A 21,319-nucleotide genomic window follows, 5' to 3' on the forward strand; every position below is an offset into this window, starting at 1 on the left:
GTTCTTTACCCTTCGCCCCTTGCAATTCACCCATCGCCTTTCTCGATTCGCCCTCCATTCTCCATACTCCACCCTCCGCCCTCCGCCTTTCGTCCATCGTCCTCCGTCTGCGTGTTAATGACGGAATTCAACACCGTACTTTGTCTTGTAATCAGGGCGAAAAAAATGAATAGTTTATTTACTCGAGTGGGAATCACAGACGCTGGATCACTGCACCTCAACGACCCCGTATATCGTTTGCTGTAAGTCACGATGGCTAACAAAAAGAAACCTATAAGAAAATTAAAATATATAAAACAATTATATAAACATAATTCTAACAAGTAAACCAGTAACTAATAAAGCTTTCTTCTATTGGTCCTATCAAGCTTTCCAGATAGTTTACGGAAGTACACCGGAAGTTTCGTCACAAAAGTTTGGATTATCAGCCTTAAGTTGCTGATAGCTTAGAGGAAACGTCTATATGGAATGATATTGCTGAGATACATCCACAAGGAAGATTTGATACAAGATTGAAGAATGAAACTTATGAATCGGCAGTTTTATGTGATGGTAGAATTTCTTTTCCAAGATAATAAAGTCAAAGATGACTTTACTAGTGAAACCTCTGAAGAGTTCTTATCAGATCCTGGCTGCAAAGATTTAGATTTTATTACATACTCGTAATTATATAATAGTTCCAAAAGCGTGTTGGAAAAGGTAAAAACACGGTGCAAAAACACTCGATCCTCCATTTTCTGCACTAATTAAAAAAATATTAAAGTTGAATGGCGGAACTCAGCACCGTGTGAGTTCACAAAAATAATAGAAAAACTAACAATACCAATGTTTAACAAAAATTGAACCCAAAACCACCTTACGCTATACAAACAGCTAAGTTCTACACAGAAATACAATTTACTTGGCAAGATTATTAATAAATCACGTAGTTTCATTTTTGCGGTCCACTTACGTTCCCATGCAACACGACAGCCGTTGTCATGATAGCCGAGTGATTAATGTTTCGCTACGACAATTATTAACTCGTATAGGTTCAGTGGTTGAATGGACATTTAGATTATGTTTTTTTTTATTTTAGTTTCTCGTTGTATCCCGCATATAAGAGGGTAGGGAAACCAGTGATAAGACATCCCGCTTCCCGTTTCCGCCCATTTTTGAGACATTATGTGTTGAGTGGTGGGATTCAACATCGCGCTTTGTCTTTTTACAAGAGTGAAGAAATAATAACATCTCATTCCTTTGAGTATCTAATCAACAACTGTCACGCTTACTGTCACGCGACCTGCTGTTGCGCCACTACAATCTATATAATAAAATTATAATAAAATTCAATCTATATATATAAAATCGAAAGGTTACTCACTCATCACGAAATCTCAGAAACTACAAGTGCTAGGAATCTCAAATTTTGCATAAGAGTTACTTATAGGACGTAGGTGCTCGCTAAGACGGGAATTTGCAATATTCGACTTTTAAGGGGTTGTTTTTGGGGTTGAAAGTTTGTATGAAACTTCGTTACTACAAATGCTAGGAGTCTCAAATTTTGCATGGACCTCACTTATAGGACGTAGGTACCCATGGAGACAGAAATTAATAATGACGTAGTTCACGCAGGCGAAGCCGCGGGCGGGCCGCTAGTATTTAAGAAATAAACCTTACCGGAATGCCATTTTGAATCCGCTATCTGCTCCATTACATTCCACACTATCATAGTAGAACAAATTTTAATTCACGAACTTAAACGTAACTAAAGCAAAGCTACAAAACCGTAAGCACTCATTTGTATTAAATAAGCGTCGTTTGTTTAATTCAAACAATTTACAGTGAGCTTTTTAAGTAGAATACTTTGCAAACAGAGCGGTTTTTTGTGAAAAGAAAAATGTACGAAATGGTTTCTGTGAATAAAATAAATAGAAAATAGAAAATGAAGGAGAAATATAAAGTCACTATACTCTTATATACCTTCCAGCTAAGTTACCTTATTGAAATTGAAAGAATAATTGATTCAATCGCCATTTTTTACGATATTGAGTTAAATATGTACTGTAAGAAACTATTGGAAATATTTAAAAAAGAGGAAAAGGTAATGAATTAAACAAGGCTTCAAATAATTATTAAACAACTCAAGGGAATTATCTAGCAGTCTAATAACAATATCCGGTTCTAAAGAATTCATCGGGCAGAGTGACGTTAGCGATCTTCCTCTTTCGGTCGCCGTTGACAGCCTTAAAAAGTGCCAGCCAGTAATTTGAGTCGTCTTTATATATCCTCTATGGTCATTATTTCTAACTAATATATACTATATTTGGTTAATCAGAATTTTTTTCTGCGTCTTTTGAACTCGGTTTCATAATTTTCTGAGCACTTTTTTGGCGTTTACCTTCATTTTTAAGTCCGTTGTATCAACTGACATAGAAATCAGCATACTTTATTAAAAAGTCATCTAGGCGATTTTAACATACTCATTTTTTTTTAATGAATTTTTAAAACATAACTTTTAGTATTATACGTTTACGTTGACACATTTATCCTCTTCCTTACATATTATATTTAGTCGCTTAGTACGCTATGCTCTTCATTAAAATAATAAGCCGTGTCTTTTGAATCAATTTCAACTTCACATAAATAATAATAGGCTTTGCGACTTGAAACATTCTCTTTGATTATTTCTTAGAAATAATGACAGTTTTAACATATTGCCGTGAATTAAAACTGCTGTAATAATATGTCTTTTACTATTTTTATAATTTCATCAACGTTTTCATGGGATGGTAATTGAAATATTTTAAATTTTATAAATATAGATGTATAAATCTTTTTAATTTAATAACGAAAATTATAATTTATACAATTATAGAATTCTTCACTGTTTTCTCTTTGAATTTTACTTTACTTGAATTTTAAACCTAAGATCTCTATTCATCTATGCTACGTTTAAAACGAGCGTTGAGCTACAAAAATCTAGATATTCTTCAAGATAATTCTCACAAACCCAAGCATTTAATTCATAAAGAGGAAACGAAAATTGTTCTCGAACACGAAAAGAATACATTTATTGCGTTAACTTGGGAATAACGAAATTTTACATTTTACGACAATATATTTATACTTTGCTTCATAAATGTTTCATTTGTTTCTGGAAATTTTATATTACAAGCTTATTTTTCTTATTGTTTTACGTAAAGTTGATTTCATTTTAAAATATATGCATTTTATGTTTTTAGAATGTCGTGGTTCAATGGATCACTCTCTGATTGTAAACGAGATGGTCGTTTGTTTGATTCCCACTGCTATAAGAGCAGTGATTGTATATATATTTATATATTATTTTCAGTCAGTTCAGTCAGTCAGACAAAATAGCTATAAATAACTTACGTTAAATTTTATGTTGACGGAGGGCTTCCGTTCTGCCGAATACTTGAGACATTGCATGTTGACTGGCGCAACTCAACACCGTACTTTACCGATACCAGAGCGAGGAAATGAAAATATTAAACAATTAATTCCTCCGAGTGGGAACCGAAGCTAAAACTTGAGTTTAATTATTTGTAAAAAATAAATCTTATGTAGAAACGAAACCCGGGAAATTTACACTTGGAGTAGAAATGTTTTTTTATTAGTAGTTCTGAGATTAAACCAATAAACTCTCCACCTCTATAATACAATTTTAAATTCTAAAGGAAAAATCATGAAAATACAAGAAAATATCTATTACTTTTATAATATTATATTAAATATTTTTCATAATAGCTACTTGCCGAGGTCATTCCAGCGTCATATTAAAGCCTCAGAAGCAAGAAGCCGGTTGAATAATATGAAAATATACAGTATTTGTGTCACCGCGGGCGAAACGCTAACGAACGGGCGACGCGACGGGCAAATAAACATCGCGGATTTATACTTTGGAAGTGGCGTTGTTTGTAGCAGGGTACAATTAGCTTTTTTTTTCCATTTTTATGTTATTTTTCAATGGAATTTATATGGATTTTTTTTTTATTTGATGCTTATGTCGATTCTCTAAAAAAATATGTAATATATGTGATATCATATACACGTACATGCGAGTATTGTATAAGTAGCGTAAAGACATAGTGTAAAGGCACTTCGTTCCCATTAAAACACTTTCCGTTCCCAACTTTGCGTCGAATTCTGGGGGCATTGTGTGTTGAGTGGCGAAACTCCATGCCTCGTTAAATGTAACTAGAGTTGAAAAATAAAAATCATTCATTCTCTGACTGGAATCGAATCCACAACCGTCGGTTCGGTACGGTTTACAGACAGATGCTGTGCCACGATAGCTATAGCCCATTTATTTTAATTATTTCGATATATCATTATTCTTATAACAGATAAACTAAAAACATTGATATTAAATAAGTCATAATAAAACTAACCCAATTACTTTATAAGATAACAATTAATAAAATTTATTGGACATAAAAGTGGAACAAAAATTCAAGATAGCATTATTAGGTTAATTCACATTAAATTATCTCCTGGACGCCGGCCAGGTAGCATTAGTGAAGATGCTGCAATTTTTACTTAATTCTCTTAAAGTAAGACAACCGTTGGAAAAAGAATATAAAAGATAAAGTTGTCATGTATGGATTGTTGTGTATTTGATTTCGAATGGTAGTTTTGGGTTCGATTTGTATGGATTTATTTTTATTTGAAATTAAAAGGAGTCGTCGTCGTCAACTTTGTTTTATCTATTTTTATAGAAGTTTCGAGTAACGTTTTCTTAGTGCTCTTTTACACTTCCTAAATATTCTTCACTTTAGAATTAATGTTACGATCATTATAGGATCCTTCAAAATTAAGTAGTATCTTAATTAGCAAAGCAGCCTTTTCCGCCTAAATACGAGAACCTTAGTATTAAGTGGCGAAACTCAACGCAGCAATTTGTCAGCTAAAAAGAGATATAAATAAAATTACAAATAGAATTCAGAAATGAGAGAAATAAACAAACTTCTCACTGATTATAGTGATTGAAAATGTAACTCTAGCACTGAAATAGTATCTAATTTTATTCTCTTAGAGCTAAGAAAGACCCTAGAGATATCCACCTGAACAGCTGCAGCTATCTCAGGCAAGATATAAATTATAAATTAGTTCGTTCAGTGCTTTACAATTTTACCGTAGCATAGCTAGAATTTGTTTTACTGTTCACATGGGGTAAGCAGGTTCGATTCTATATTGAGGAATTATTTAGTCTAGAATTGTAACTTTTTTAGCTTTCCACCAATGTCGACTGTTGGAACTTATTTTATTGTAATTTATACATTTTTCTTCATTCCTAAATAGGAAATCAATTATAAAAAAAACATTAAAATTTCTTCATAGACTTTAAACGTATCTTTTTGCATAAGACTAAATGCTCAGTAAGAGCATCCTACAACGTCTCGCAGAACTATTTAGATCACAGTAAAAGATTGTATTGTTAGAACACTTTCTTTTTCTTTTGAGTGCTGAAAGATATTACGCTCAGGGAGCCATTCTATTTGTTTAAGAACTGAGTCGTTTAGAAAGTATACCTTTTATTTTTTTGTATTTTCTTCTTTTAACACTTTTGCTTGTAACTGAAACTATTTACTTATGATTATTATTATAATTGATTGAATGTGTTTATTATTACACTGATTTAAATTATATAATGTTTTTTTATTATTAACTAGTGGGCCCGGACGCGGCTACGCCCGCGAAAATATAAGCCTAAATAATTAAAATAAGTTAAATAATAATAATAAGTGGAGATTTATTATTAGAAAAAATATCTGAGTAACCGAAATCAACAAACAAAAGAAGTAAAAGTAACTAAAGGAAATTCTTAATATTAGAAAAAGTACCTAAAGTTTGCCGTGCGCGCGTACTAAACATTTTTCTATATTAAATAATTATTAACTTTTGCGGACAACATTAAATAAAATCTCAAATGATTAAAATTACGATATTTTAAGTATGTAACATCGGTATAGATAACCGAACTGAGATAAATTAATTATAAGCAGCAAATAATTACATAAAAATTCACAAAAAAATCATCAAAGTCATCTGCCCGTTCGCGTCGGTCATACTATACCACTCATAGGCTTGGAATCATCATTCTATCATTTGGAATCAGTGACATCTCCTTAATTATTTATTACAATGTTATACAGTAAACTATAATTTCCATCTAGATGAAATGCTAAAAGTGACTCTTATATTTATTTTCATAAGAATGAATATCAAATTATAGAAATCATCTAATTTTTGTTAATGTATACAAATCTATATTTTTTGGGTGACGTTTTCTAACAACAAACTTTGCAAATCGTTGCTTAGCACCGGCGGTTGTTATAAACATGGCTGAATAAATTGCATGTCAAATTAATAAGTATTTTAATATACTGATACAAATCGAAAATATTACAAATATGAGAAAAAAAGTATCCTATATTCATCCCGAGACCCTCAAGTATCCTCTATATGAGTATTTTATCACAATTAAATTAGCGGTTTGGCCCTGATTGCGTAAAAGACAGACAGACAGACAGAGAGACAGACAGAGTTACTTTCGAATTTATAATATAGGTATGGATAGCATGTTTCGCAACACTTCGAGTAGGGAGAAATATATTCGCGCTGTTTTTTTTGTCTTCTCCCATTTTAAAGACTTCTGATGTATAGCAGGGTCGGAAGAAAGAACAGAGCAGAGAAAGTAACAGAGCAGAGAAAAGAAAAATGGTAATTGAACCTAAAATGCTCGCGTTTACAGTCAAACTCTATCGCACTCGTGGCACACGAGTCCAAAAAAAGTTATTTTTAGATTAATGGTTATAGTTAAATCTATAACCATTGATTTTTGTCATAACCCTTCTAACTATGCCACTAGGCACATTTAACATATCACTGTCTAGAGACTAAACTCCTTACATTGTTATTCAATACACACTTTCTTTTTTGTTGGTGCCTTTTTATTTATTTTTTTCGCCCATAAAAAATGGCATCGCAAATATTTGCAAGCTTTTCTCTTTCAATCAGATACGATGTTGACTTGATGTGGTTTACTTTACTAGCGTTTTAAGAGGGCTGTATCGAAAGCGCACTAAAATTTTCTAGACAATATTATTAAAGTAGCGATATTTCTAGACGCTTTTAACAATCCAAAAGAGGAAGGAAGAACCACTAAAGGAATTATAATAAACGAGAACAGTGACGCATCGCGTGCAGTGGATGAGGAAGCGACGCCATTTATTCTCAAGTACTCTGTACCCCACTTCCCCCCCAATTTTGTTTTAGAGAATATGCCCCATCTTATCTAAATTCTTTTCTTTTCAGGTCCATCTCCGCCACCCTCATCACAATCATCAACTATACGGCCAGAGGAGAATGAACTCACTGTCACCTTCCCGCCTCTGGACGACCTCGTGTACGGTACACAAGAGAAGCAGTTTGCAACTGAAAACAATACCTTAGTTACTTCACAAACAGGATCTACTGCCTTGCTGCCGTGTGTCATAAGGAATATCGGTGATGGGATAGTAAGTCATTTAGTTTTGTATTTGTTTTTGTATGATGATATCTTTGATTTTACTGTATCCTCAGAGGGGAATGTGAAGGTACTCCGTTCCCCACTTTTCCAACAATATTGGAAACATTACTTGTTGAGGGGTGGATGCAGAGATTTACTTTTGCTTGTTATCAGAGCGAGAAAATTAATTTTCTCGAGTAGGAATCAAACCTACAATTATCAATGGGAACACAAAATATATCCCCCTATTCCACGAGGCTTCGAAAAAAAAAATATTTTAAAAGAAAAAATGTAATAAAATTAATAAAAATCAAAAAGCGTTTAAAATCCGTTCAAAAAGTTCTGCACGAAGTAGTATACGCACAAGTGCACATTCAAGGGCTCTCCTGCTGAGCTATATGTAACATTTGAGTTGTGGCGAATTTTGTTGATATAAATCGTAAGTTACGTTAAAAATAACGTTTCATGTTACTGCTGTGCTCTCCTAAGACTTTTTGCTAAACTTTCTATATAAGAGTTTGTTTAAAAATATTTTTTGTGAGAAAATTGATAGCAAAACTACATATGAAAATATAAAAATTCTGACTATAAATGCGACGGATTGTGAGTTCGATGCCCACTCGAGGAAATTAAATATTTAATATTTTCATTTCTTTGTTCTGGAATCGAGACAAACAAAGCGCGGCGTTAAGTTCCTCCGGAATCCGGTAGAAATGGCGAATGGCCTACATTGTGTGCGGGTTATAACATGACGCTGGAATAAATACATTTCCCTAGATCTTACGTATTCAGGTGAAAAACAACTTTAAATTTCCCAAAAATGTATATAAATTTAAGATATCAACTAGCCGTAGTCGTCTACTTTTTTCGTGGACTTTAAGACTTAAAACGAAAAACCAAATAGAATTTCGAATAGATCTTCTTTTCGTGCTTCCCTACACTCCTTAGCCCACTGAGCCAAATTTCTAAATCCAGTAGTAACGTCTGCGTGTGCTATCTGCCACACACAGTAACAAAAGGGTTTTAATTACAGTATGTATAGAAAATTGACATTTTTTTTTCCTTCACGATGTGTGGCGTACACATAATACTCTATTCTCATAATATACACATAATAACCTATTCCCATAATATACACATAATACCCTAATCGACGGGAACCTGGGAACATAGTGTCAATGATACGCTGTTCCCATTAAGGCACTTTCGTTCCCCACTTTCCTCCGATTTCTAGAGGCATTTCATGTTGAGATGCTGAACCCAACGCCCTTACAGTCGTAGGTTTGTCCAGACGTGCCACGCCGGCCTCAATTAAGTTTTACATATTTATTTATATGATAAACAAATATACAAAACATATTAACATAACATAACAAACGTCGGATCAAATTCTAAATATATACCCTTTTATTCCGGGACGTTAGCGTTCTGTAGAATTTAATCGTATCCCACGGTCGAATGTGCCTCATAATGATAATCCTATAAAACCCATTTACTAAAATATAAATGTTAGGTAGAACAAAAACAAAAACTTTTGGGGCTAAATATCTGAAATCTGTGAAATAAGCCCCAATTTTTGCTGAACTTTACAAACAAAATAAAATATGATAAAAAGGTAAACGGATTTGGTGTATTGTGTTCCATAATCGTTATCGTATTTCAGGATCTTAAATATTATGCAGATTGTTTTATTTATAAATTAACTATTTAATATTTTCATTTCCTCGCTTTAGTGACGGGGCGCGGCGTTAAGTTCCGCCACTGAACACTTGCCCTCAAGAATTCAGAGGAAACAGGGAAACAGCGGGATATAGCGTGAACCTAAAAAAATGATACCTTCAGTTAAGCTCTTTGTAGTACTAGTTTTTAATTATGACTTCAGCCGTGTATGACACACACTCACATACATACATTATAAGTGCCCGAGTAAGCTCTGACCGCAAGTACAGGTTAAATGGAAATTATTAATGTGATGTAAAATAGCTGATTGCATCCTTCAATAAATGATATATCCAGCTCATTTTTTTTCCTATTTTTTCCTTTAATTAGTTTTACTTATTTTGTTTGTTCATTTTATTACTCTGATATTTTTCTGAGGCAAGTCGTGGCGCAGACACACAAAGTGTGACTGTAAAACCGACTGGTTGTGGTTCGATCCCCACTCGAGAAGATGAAATATTGATTTAAATTTATATTTCCATTTCTTCGCTCTGGAGTCGAGGCAAAGGGCGGCGTTGTGTTCTGCCACTCAACACGCAATGCCCTCAGAATTCGGCAGAATGCGGGGAACGGAGTGTCTTAACACTAGGGTCCCTCTGCCTACCCTGCTGTGTGCGGGATACAACGTAAAGCTGATATTTTTTATCGGCTTATTTTGATTATTTTTTTCGGCTTATTTTGATTATTTAGACATATATTTTCTTCTTAATCCTAATAAATATTATACAAGCGGGCGAAGCCGCGCGCGTTCACTAGTAGATAATATTTATACCTTTTCTCTCCAAATACCCAAATAGATTCAAACATTTTTTTCCTTTGGGACTGTCTGTAGCTAGTTGCTTATTATGATAATTATTCTCAATTGTACAAATTATCACCTTTGCCCTCCAAATGGCTCATCATTTCCTTCAAAGGCATGTTTATGAAAAACAAACCGCAAATTATCTTCGTCACTCCATTTTCATTTTGAATCTTAGTGCTTTAAAAATAAGAATGAATTTCGTTTGCACATAACATGTCAAAGATAATGAATTCTCTCATTTCACACCTCGCGGATACCATCCCTTTCTCATATTATGCGGGATATTTTTACTCATTACAAAGGTGATGTAAGTTTAGTGGGAAGGTGTTAAGTACTTAACTTTGTTTGATTAGATTAATTTGATGGGCAAAATGCTTATTATGATTGTTTTACTGTTGTATTGTTATATATATATATATATTTAGTTTCATGTTCGGAAATCTCAAGAGGTCGTTGGGGCGCAGCGGCACAGCCCTTGACTATAAACGATTGTAGGTTCGGTTCCCCATTTGGGGCAATGACATTGAGTTCCTCTACACAGCATGTAATGTCTCGAAGTTTAGGCGGTGAGTGGAGATCGGAATTTCTCAACACCACATACCTTCTACCCATCTGCCTTGAGGGCTACAATGTACAGCTTAAAAGAGAAAATCGCAAACTAACTTAAGTATTTGTAATAAGAAATGGTTAGATTTTAAATAAGAACAGGAGACGACAAGTTTGTGGCATATCTGTATATTTAACATTTCTGAGGTCAGATTAAGCAGTTCGTAGTACTGTAACAACTCTTGTTACTGTTAAGAACTAATGTAAGTCTAAAATTTTGTTGGAAGTACATTTCTCTGCTTTCTGATCGACCACATAGTATAAGGAATATTTTCTTCTTATTTAGAAAAGTATATACTCATACAGGTTGTATTATAAAAGTCAAAATATATTGCAAAACTCATAAAAGCAGAGTTCGAATGGAAAACGTAAGGGATTTCCTGTTTGGTATTTCGGAGAATTTTCTTTGTAGCCAAAATTGTATCGAGGTAGGAATGAAGAGGAAATTTTGTACGTGTACGCACTCGAAATTAGATTGTAACTGCGTCTACCGTGTAATTGTGAGATGCTTCGGTTTTATATGGACTTTTATTATAGTGGTGCTTCTAGGGGGAAAAGGAACGAAATTACTTCTTTAAAGCTTGATTGTATCGTTACTATAAAAGAAATTTATATTAATACTCGATCTCCACGTGCTTTTTATTAAAGACTTTAGCTACTAAAGTAATATAAATAGTCTCAAATTTACAGAGGAAAACTTGTGTTAAGACACTCCGTTTCTTAATTTCTGCACAATTTTCAAGAAATTGTTTGATGAGTGGAGGAACTTAACTCCGCGCTTTGCTTACCAGAGCGGAGAAATGGAACTTGCTAACGAATGAAATATAAACATTCTCTCGAGTAGGGGTGGCGCCCAAACAGTCGTTTACAATCAGATGCTGTGGCACTATGGCCTCGATTTTTTTACTTTACTGGTGCTAAAACACTGCTTTTCCTACTAATCTATCTTTATAGTGTTACCTTTAGGAATTAGTGTATTATTGGAATTAAATGTACTTAAATGATAAACGTTGTTTTAATTTTAATAGCAGCGTGCAATAAGACATTGAGTCTAAGGAAAGACACTCCGTTCTCCGTATACATGCCATGCCAAGATCAGATAAGAAAATTATATCCAATTTTAAAGCTAAACACATTCATATTCTTAAAAGGTCGCCCCTTAAGCGGTACAAGCGCTACGTTTCTAATTTTCTACATAATTGCCCCGAAAAGACTTATTCGGGATGTTAAATTTTATCAGCATCTGTTATTTTTGGGCCTCATTTTAGCTTAAACGTTCCGCAATCACAGCTCATTATTATAATTAATGATAAATTAAATTACGCTTATATGCGAAACCAAGGGTTTGAATGGATTACAGGAAATGATTATTTCTAGTAAGAGTTCGTTTCGTGTTAAAATTTCATGGCATAATTGAAATGTATACCAGTGTTGAACGTTTATTATCAAATATATTTTTTTATTGAGGCCGCCGGTTCTTCCTTCCCCCCTTCGTGTACCTACATGCTAAATGACAGGCCAAAGCACAGACGAAGCTATTTTACTAAGACAATTGACATTTGACATTTACGTAGGTAAAAGAGGATTTCTTGAAATTCCTAAGGGAACGGGACAACATGAGATTTTCGACTTTACGTCTTAAAAATCGGGCAACGACCAATACTGAATAAATGGCAATTGCCCAACAAATATAATATATATTTTTTTATAATTATTATTTTATTCCCAGGTATCATGGATAAGAAGAAAAGATTATCATCTGTTAACAGTTGGACTGACCACGTACAGTTCTGACCAGAGGTTTCAGGCTATACATCTTCAACATTCAGAAGTAAGTGATGTTTTATTTACGTATCGCATTTATAATACTAATACCTGAAATAAGAAGTTCACTCTATTCTTTCCTTTTGGTGTAAGAATGAGATGAGCTAAGCAGAGGCTGGTATTAAGAATTCTAAAGTTGTAAACTTGCTAAACATATCATATTTGGTGCCATATTGTCATTAGACTTGCAAAGCAGTCGCCCCTTAAAAAGTATCTCAAGATGCGACCATTCCCACTCAAAGTCAAATTCAAAATATTCTTCTCAAATTCAAATAGACTTTTACAAGCACTTTCAGATCCTCGAATGAACAAAGCTAGCAATGCTCTAATATCTTGTTATTCTATTTTCCTACTAGTATATGACACGATAGGCAGAGAATTTATTGCTGAATTTCCCCGACATTGCGTGTTGAGTAGCGAAACTTAACGCTGGGTTCTTGTTACACGGGCGACGAAATTAATATATTAAATAATTAATTGCTCCGAATAGGAATCGAACCCACATCCATCGCATTTACAGTCAAACACTGTGCCGCTGCACTATGATGGCCTTGTATTAAATATTTTAAATAATTTTTTATTCTTTTTCCTCCAGGATTGGACGCTCAAAGTACGTTTTGTGCAGAAACGGGACGCCGGTATTTACGAATGTCAGGTGTCATCGCATCCACCCTCGAGCATATTCTTACGACTCGACGTTGTTGGTAAGTTTCTTTTTTATTCAGCTTCACCTTGGGTCCCGCATATAGCAGGTAACCTGGTGTTATAACACTCCGTTCCCATTAAGATTCTTCCGTAACCCACTTTCCTTCGGAAAGCATTGCTTGTCGAGTGCGTTTTGGCTTGTTACCAGAGCGAGAAGTAAGATATTAATAAGTATGTAATTTCCTCGAATGGGAATCAAACCCAAAACCTGTCGCGTTTACATTCGCACGCACCACGACTGGCCTCATACAAACTACATACTATTCATAAATATTATAGACTATATAAAACTATAAATTATAAACGAAAGTGACCGCAGACAAGTAAAATGTGTCCAAAACATCGGCTCCAAAGCAGTGATATATTTATGGGAAGAGAGTATAAAATATTACATTGTTGCAATAAATATGATATTATTATAATTTTAAAGAGTAGTTACAGTACACTTGGAACGTATTGGCGACAAAGTTGTAAGTTTATATCCCATAGCTTAACGCACCTTTCTCTCTCGTATTTTCTGTTCCTTTTAATTTTGAGATGTGGTCTTCGTCGACCAAGAATCCTCTTTTACATGCTTCCTTACCCTCTCTAAATAAATAAGCTTACCAAATTTTAGTCTTCTATGCTGCGTAGGTTGGACTTAGCGCTATCTGCCAGAATCTACATAACAGAAGAGTTTATGTGTGTATATGAATAAAAACTATAACTCAAATAATACATTTATAACAACTTTACATTCTGTAAAACAACATATTATTAGAAAAACATTTTCTAATAAAATATCGTATAACAGAATATTGTATATAAAAAACGTATAAAAATACATTTGAAATACATATAAAACGTTTACGAAGCAAAAGCTATGTCCTGAAACCTTAAATTTATTATTTTTGCATTCCTTTTTACGTGAAAATTTATTCAATTGTTATTTGAAACAAAGAAAAACTATAGAATGTAGATAGATTACAAACTTGCACCAGTTCTAGACAAAAGCTTGTGTGAGGGTGAAGATTCTTTTTGTATATAATAATAATAATCGGTATTTCTTTATCATTTAAAGCATTTTTTTTCTCTTAACCATCCGTCGAAATATTTATAGTAATTATTTCTAAACATCGCGTTTGGCTGGCAGACACAATTCTTAGTATTTTCTATTTAAACGCATGTGCGTTACACGCACAATTCAATGCTAATTGTGCGACACAGAGACAGCCATTGCGTTTCTAAAAGGTAAAATGGCCGTTCCGTTCTTTCAGGATTTTTTTACATTTTAATTATATAACAATATTAGCCCTGTTAAAAGCGGTTCAACTGGTTCGGAGATTAGTCTGAATAAACAAAAAAATAGACAGACAGACTAGAATTTTAAAATTGTTTATTTGTGTTTTGGTATCATGTACTATACGTAGTATGCACTTGAAAAAATACGGTTATTTTGACTGATCACAGACAGACACTAAATTTTTATTTATATATGAAGATTTCGATGTTAATAGTGTAATTTTCCTTGTTACAGAAGCCCGAGCTCAAATATCGGGGCCAACGGAGAAATATCTGAAACCAGGCTCGACCCTCCGCCTACAGTGTTCCGTAGTGCAAACCACGGAAGCCCCAGCTTTTGTATTTTGGTAAGTTTTCATATTATATTAAGCAATTGAGGCGCAGTGATATGATGTTTAAATGTCTAGAACGCGACGGTTGCGGATTCAATTCCCACCTGAGCAATTTTGTTTTCATTTCCTACGTTGTAACAAGACAAATCGCGGCGTTAAGTTCCACCACTTAACACACAGTGTAATGACAATTGCGAGACAGATGTGGAAAGCAAGAAGCTAGAGTAAATATAATTTCTATTTTATTTTTAATTTCTGATAAGTGGATATTGAATTTGGAAATTCTAAGAATTGTTGAAATAATTCCATTTGATTACGAGGGTAAAGCTGCAGATAAAGTCTGGTCTGGAGAATAATATATATCAATAATTCATTCCTTAGACTTGTTATCCACCACCGACTAACAATATCCAAACAAAACCAAACCCTGGAATCAATATTTGCAATAGCCGTAATATATGTAAGAACTTTTCGAAATAATTTATTGGACAAAGCATAGAACTATCATCGTACTCTAAAACAACACGACCAACTTGTTAATTTGTAGCTTTTGTATACAAAACATTAGTAATTTGCAATTGTAATAATAAATAGTTATCGAAATAATAGGCCATCGTGGTGCAGCGGCACTGCGTCTAACTGTAAATATGATGATTCTAGGTTCAATTCCCACTTGGGGTATGAAATATATAATATTGTCCATCCGACACGTAATGCCTCAAGAATTCGACGGAACAGAAGTGTCTTAATAGGGAACCGAGTGTCTTAAAATTACGTTCTCAAGTTCCCTCTGTCTATCCTGCTACGTGCGGGATACAGCGTGAACAAAATTATCGTCACTGTGTTTTTGTGTATGTGTGTTTGCGTACGACCAAGTGTGTTTTGTTTGTTTTTTTAATTAAAATTGTTAAGGAAAGGCTTCATGAAGAAAAAGAATTATTCATAAAACATTTTAAAACTAATTATTTACTAGAAAATACGATTTTAGATAATTTAGATAAAGTTTCACCATAGTTAGAAACTGGGTTAACAGTAAGCATTAACTCTTAGTCGATATCACATCAACGGCAACCGTTACTAGCATTTGGTATAATTAAATGGGGAGCCTATATAATTCTGACAACCATTTTGACCACAAGGTCAAGGTTGCGGTCCCACAAGATGAATTTGGGTCCATGGGTGGAGTGATAGTTAAATAAACAAAGCGTAAATAAATTGTTTAAACAATTAATTTACATTAAATTACTATTGGTTTAAAAATACTTTATACAGGAGGAGCTCAAGACAGTGCCTGGGACACAAGTGTAACTCGCACTAACGCCTCTTTGATATGTTTGATTATCCAAGCCTCTCTATTTAGTTAACTGAATTAAATATAGTATTAAAACGTGGAATAATTGAAGATGTTATCCTTCTTATTGTCTTTTTTTTACTTCTCGTTGTATCCCGCATATAACCTTTAGTTTAACCTAATATACACATAATCCCTTTCCGCCAATCCTCACTTTCCGCCGATTTTTTGAAACATTGTATATTGAGTAGCAGAACTTAACGCTTTAGTTACTTTTAGTAATGAATAATCGTTCCCCTAATGAGAATCGAACCTACCGCCGTCGTTAATCACACGCTTGTACCACTGTGGCACGATGTCCTTATTCTTATTATTTAATTATTTAATAATCTTACCATTAATAAAATTATACTTTTATTCCACATAAGTTGGTTTAAAGTTTCATTTTAATAATGTTACATCTGTCCAGACTAACTTTATATCAAGAGGAGCCATGTTAAATACTCGTTTCATTTACTCAATTCAACTAGAGTGTAGATTTTCTGGTTAATCCATACGTACGAGTGTAAACGTTGCAGATTTTATGAACTTATTATAATTTATATAATTTAATTGAGAAAAGAAATAGTTATTGAAAAAAAAAAAAATAATTGCCATAATTTTTTCTCCTACTTTATTGTGTTTTTTAAGTTATAATCTATTTTTCTGCATTTTTCAAGCTAAATGCCTTCTAGCAAAATATTTATTTTGTAGCTAAGCATCATAAAAAGCAGTATTATTGCAAAATTCACAAAAGTCCAACCAATTTACGCCTCATTTAAACCTTAGAAGTTCCGATTTATCCCGACATGGGGATATTGCCAAGTCAGCGCTAACGCGTGCCAAAGTCCTGGCTTGGTGTATAACGTCCAACTCCGTTATAATGAACTAGACGAAATGTAGACGTAGACCATATAATAAAAATTAAAGACCGTCTGTGATTTCGATATAGAACTTTTTCATTGTTTATTTAAATATATCTTATGTTAACGATACTTTTTGTTTAGCTTCAGGCTTCCAGAGGGAAACCTAATGTTAAGGCCATTCCCAATAAAATACTTCCTTTCTCCACTTTCCGCCGAATCCTGCACTGTTGAGTGGCGGAGTTGAACGCCGCGATTTTCTTCAACGTTTTCATTCAGCTTCAGCTCATTTTCTGCGAACCAATTTGTTTAAAAGTTTATACACGTTTATAGTTTTTTTTAATCTATAAGGTTTTAACAATAAGCACGCCTAGCAGGGTAGGCAGACGGGACCTAGTGTTAAGATACACCGTTCTCTACTTTTCGCCGATTTTCGAGACATTGCGTGTGGAGAGGCGGAAATAAAAATGAAAATAAATAATGACATTATTAAAAAAATATAATAAACAGATAATTATTTGGGAACATTAAATAAATAAGAATCATTTCTTCATCAGAAGAAATGTTCCGTTCACTGTTGAAGTAGTGAAGGGAACAGTCCCAGTTATATAAAATGTCTTGAAATGAAAAGAAAGAACAAAAGATATATTAACTTATATACTTTATCTGATCTAAAGTAGATCTCAATTTAAGATCTGATGGTTAATCGATAAGAACTATTGAGTTCAATATTGGAAAGAACAAGAAATGAATGGAGCTTATTCAACTTCGACTATTGTTACCAATAATTCTTGTTTTCATTTTCTATTATATCACTAGCGTTCCGTTCGTGGCTTTACCCGCTTGGACTATACAATTCTTTATTTATTAATCTGAATTACTTTTGGTGTTCTAAAGTATTAAAACTGTTAAACAGACAAAAAAATATATAAAATAATTATTTTGGGTTTTTTTGGGAACGAAGTGTTTTAACATTAGGTTCCCTCTGCCTACTCTGCTCAAAATATTAAATACTTTACTCCCAAGAATTGGAATCGAACTCATAACCTGTCGGGTTTACAGTCGCATGCTTGTACCCTGCCACCACAGGACCTCAATCTTAATAGAGCATGAAACTGAATATGAAGTGATGCTCGAACCCACAACCATCATGAATTCAGTTATAATATAATATATAATTTATTCATAAACAAAATTACAAAAAAAAACAATTTATAACGATAATAACCGCATTAGTTGTAAACTGTGTGGCAGTTATTAACGCCCGCCTCACAAGCATCCATTCATAAATTAGTATGATCAATTACAAAAAAAAAAAAAAGAAAAAACTTTAAAATATAACAAATGATAAAAACTAATAATTAAAAAAGCATGCAATAATAGTATTAAAAATTAATTAATTAAAAGAAAAAATAAAATAAAAAGGTATACAATAAACAAAACATTATTAGAGTGCATGTGCATGATGTTTATATGTGGTGTGTGAGTTTGCGTGTGTGGATGTGTGTATGTGTGTGTGGACGTGTGTGCGTGTGTGGATGTGTGTGTGCGTACGTATGATGGCTTCATCGGTATCAAGCTATACGATCAATAGGTTCTCTGTCTGATCATAATCTAAGTTTAATAGCCAGTCAGTCAATTTAGTTTTACATTGATACAACGTTAGGGGATATATTTTTAATTCTTTATTTATTTTATTATATAGTATGGGGCTTAAGTAATAAAATAGGCGATTTGCCGAGACAGTGCGTCGTGACTCTATTGAGCAAACCTTATCAACTCTTCGTTTCCCGCAATTGTTCTGCGGTTCGAAAGGGGTGAGCCTATGCTTCCGTAAAATAGAGCGCAGAACGAATAATTGACGGACACTTAAAACTTTACAAATGTCATATAGTTCGGCAGTTGGAAAACGGGTAGGTTTAGATGTCATAACCTTAAGTATACATCTCTGTGCTTTTTCTAGTGGGAGTAAGATTGATTTAGGAGCACCACCCCATGCCGATATGCAGTAAGTAAGAATCGATTGGACAAGTGCGAAATAAACCATCTTAGCAATTTCTATACTAGCTCCAGATCTTAATTGTTTGAAAATGTATATTATTTTTCGTATACGGGCACTTAAAGCTAGTATATGATTCCTCCAGGTGAGATTCTCATCTATAATAACACCAAGGTATTTTATAGTGGAAGATCTATTAATATTACTACAATGGCAAATTGGACTTAATTCGGGGTGGCATTTATGAGCAATTATAGAAAAAGAAATGGGTGGCAACGAGCGTTTCGGGCCTAGAGTTATAAATTGGGTTTTATCCACATTTAATGTTAGCCTGTGACAGGACAACCAGCTTATTACGATGGCTAAAGCTTTCTCACCATGCTCGCGTGTCTCGGCCCAACTGTTACCGTACACAAGCAAAGCGGTATCATCTGCATAAGAAATAATTTTGGTATTTGGAACAGAAAGGTTGCAAAGTTGATTAGCGTAGATTAAAAATAGAGTTGGTCCCAATACGCTACCCTGAGGTACTCCAAAAGAGACGTTTGCTTCATTGCTAATATTATTATTAATGTTTACTGCTTGTGTTCTGTCAGATAAATAACTTTTAAAGAGATCCAAGACAATTCCCCTAATACCAATATTTTCCAATTTGCTGTAAAGGATCGGTAGTGAGACCGTGTCAAAGGCCTTAGAAATGTCCAGAAATATGGCAAGAGTCTTTTTTCTATTATTGATATTTTGGGCAACCTCATCAACTAAATTCGAGAGCGCATCCTCGGTTGAGCTACCACTTCTAAAACCATATTGGTTAGGAGAAAGCAAGTTGTATCTACCTAAGTAGGAGACAAGTCTATTATTAATAAGCTTTTCCAAGATCTTAGATAGGGCACTTAGAACAGATATGGGTCTGTAGTTACTGAAGCTGGCCTTACATCCGTTTTTATAAATTGGGTAAAAGTTAAAAGTTCTCATCGTGCCATGATAGCTTCTAATATAGCTGTAACATAATGTACCTGTAAAAAGAACATATCGACTGACATTCCGTAATAGCACTCCAACTACGTGCTCAAATACACTTCAGTTTTTCGTTTATATTTTTCACTGTAAAGTGAGTATTGACGTTATAATTTCGTAGAAATGTGTTTAGCTTCTCTTTATAGATATCTTTTTAATTTGATTTTCGGCCTTACGCTGTGTACCACATACCTTTGCAGGTGGGCAGAGGGAACCTAGTTAAGACACCCCGTTTCCCTCTTTCTGGCCAATTTTCGAAATATTATGTAATGTGTGGCAGAACTTAACGCAGCGTTAAGTTCTGTTTACCTTTCTATAAGTGTATAAAAAAAACGTAGAGCCGTTTTCTAAACTCGCACCAAATGTAATAGCTACGGTTTCACTTCTAGAATTTTTAAGTTGCATATTAACCTTAATATGTTAATTAGTGATCAAGTGCTTGTGAAGACCTAATTTTAAATTTTAAAGTAAAATTATTTTGTTTCTTTGGTTTCTTACTAAAACTTTTTACTTTAGACTAGGTTCAAAAATATATTTCTTTTACATACACCATCCTTGAATCAATTGGAGTGGGAATCCTCCCCAGGACGTGACGATTACTTGCAATAATTGTCGATTATACTAAAATGATTATAATTATAGAACAACAATTGAACATAATACATTGTCAGGTATACCTAATAGAGCACTATAGTTTTCCATCGTCTTCACATTATTTTCGGTCTCGAAAATTAAGTGGATAGTGGAGAACGGAGTGTTTTCACACTAGGTTCCCTCTGCATATGAGATAAATTAAAATTTTAATTTAATTTTAACTAAAATTAACTCAAATATCATTGGATGTTTCAGGTAACTATAACTTATGATATAAAATAAAAATAATAAGTGTGCTACTATAAAATTTGACCTATAAAAAAGTATATTTATTAATTATAATGATGATGTAGAGACGACCCAGTTTTGGTAAGATTTTGAAGTTACCGAGTTGATAGGTCGATAGGTCGATATCATTCCACTGAACTACAAGCACTTGTGCTTAATGAGAAACATAAGTGTTTCGAGTTAATAACGTAAAACAAAAATATGACGATGTAAAGTGTAGTTTGTAATTTTTGTTTTTTTTTTTTTAATGATGTAAAAAAAGTGGTAACGAAATTGAAATAAGTAGGTATAAGTGTAAGCACTGTTGTTTATTATTATTAGTTGACTGGGAAAAAATTAAGTAAATAAATTAAACTAAACTAAATAATTGGTAAGTCAATGTTATTTAACACTACCAGTTACTTGTATACCTTGTATCAGTTTTCAACGTTCTATTACCTGCTAAT

At 33.6% G+C, this 21,319-nt stretch overlaps 1 protein-coding gene across 2 annotated transcripts in view; it reads left to right on the forward strand.

Annotated features, from left to right (window-relative positions):
- Positions 1-21,319, forward strand: part of LOC146535313 (uncharacterized) — a 212,387-nt gene that overhangs the window by 180,410 nt on the left and 10,658 nt on the right. For both annotated transcript variants that reach the window (XM_085191359.1, XM_085191360.1), the window contains exons 3-6: positions 7,321-7,523; positions 12,370-12,471; positions 13,060-13,168; positions 14,686-14,797. In XM_085191359.1, the coding sequence (XP_085047485.1) occupies positions 7,321-7,523; positions 12,370-12,471; positions 13,060-13,168; positions 14,686-14,797 (526 nt within the window). The remainder of the gene's footprint in view (positions 1-7,320; positions 7,524-12,369; positions 12,472-13,059; positions 13,169-14,685; positions 14,798-21,319) is intronic.

Source organism: Heliconius melpomene, chromosome 10, assembly GCF_056956725.1.
Source record: "Heliconius melpomene rosina isolate 202511_hmr_F chromosome 10, ASM5695672v1, whole genome shotgun sequence".
NCBI classification, from domain to species: domain Eukaryota; kingdom Metazoa; phylum Arthropoda; class Insecta; order Lepidoptera; family Nymphalidae; genus Heliconius; species Heliconius melpomene.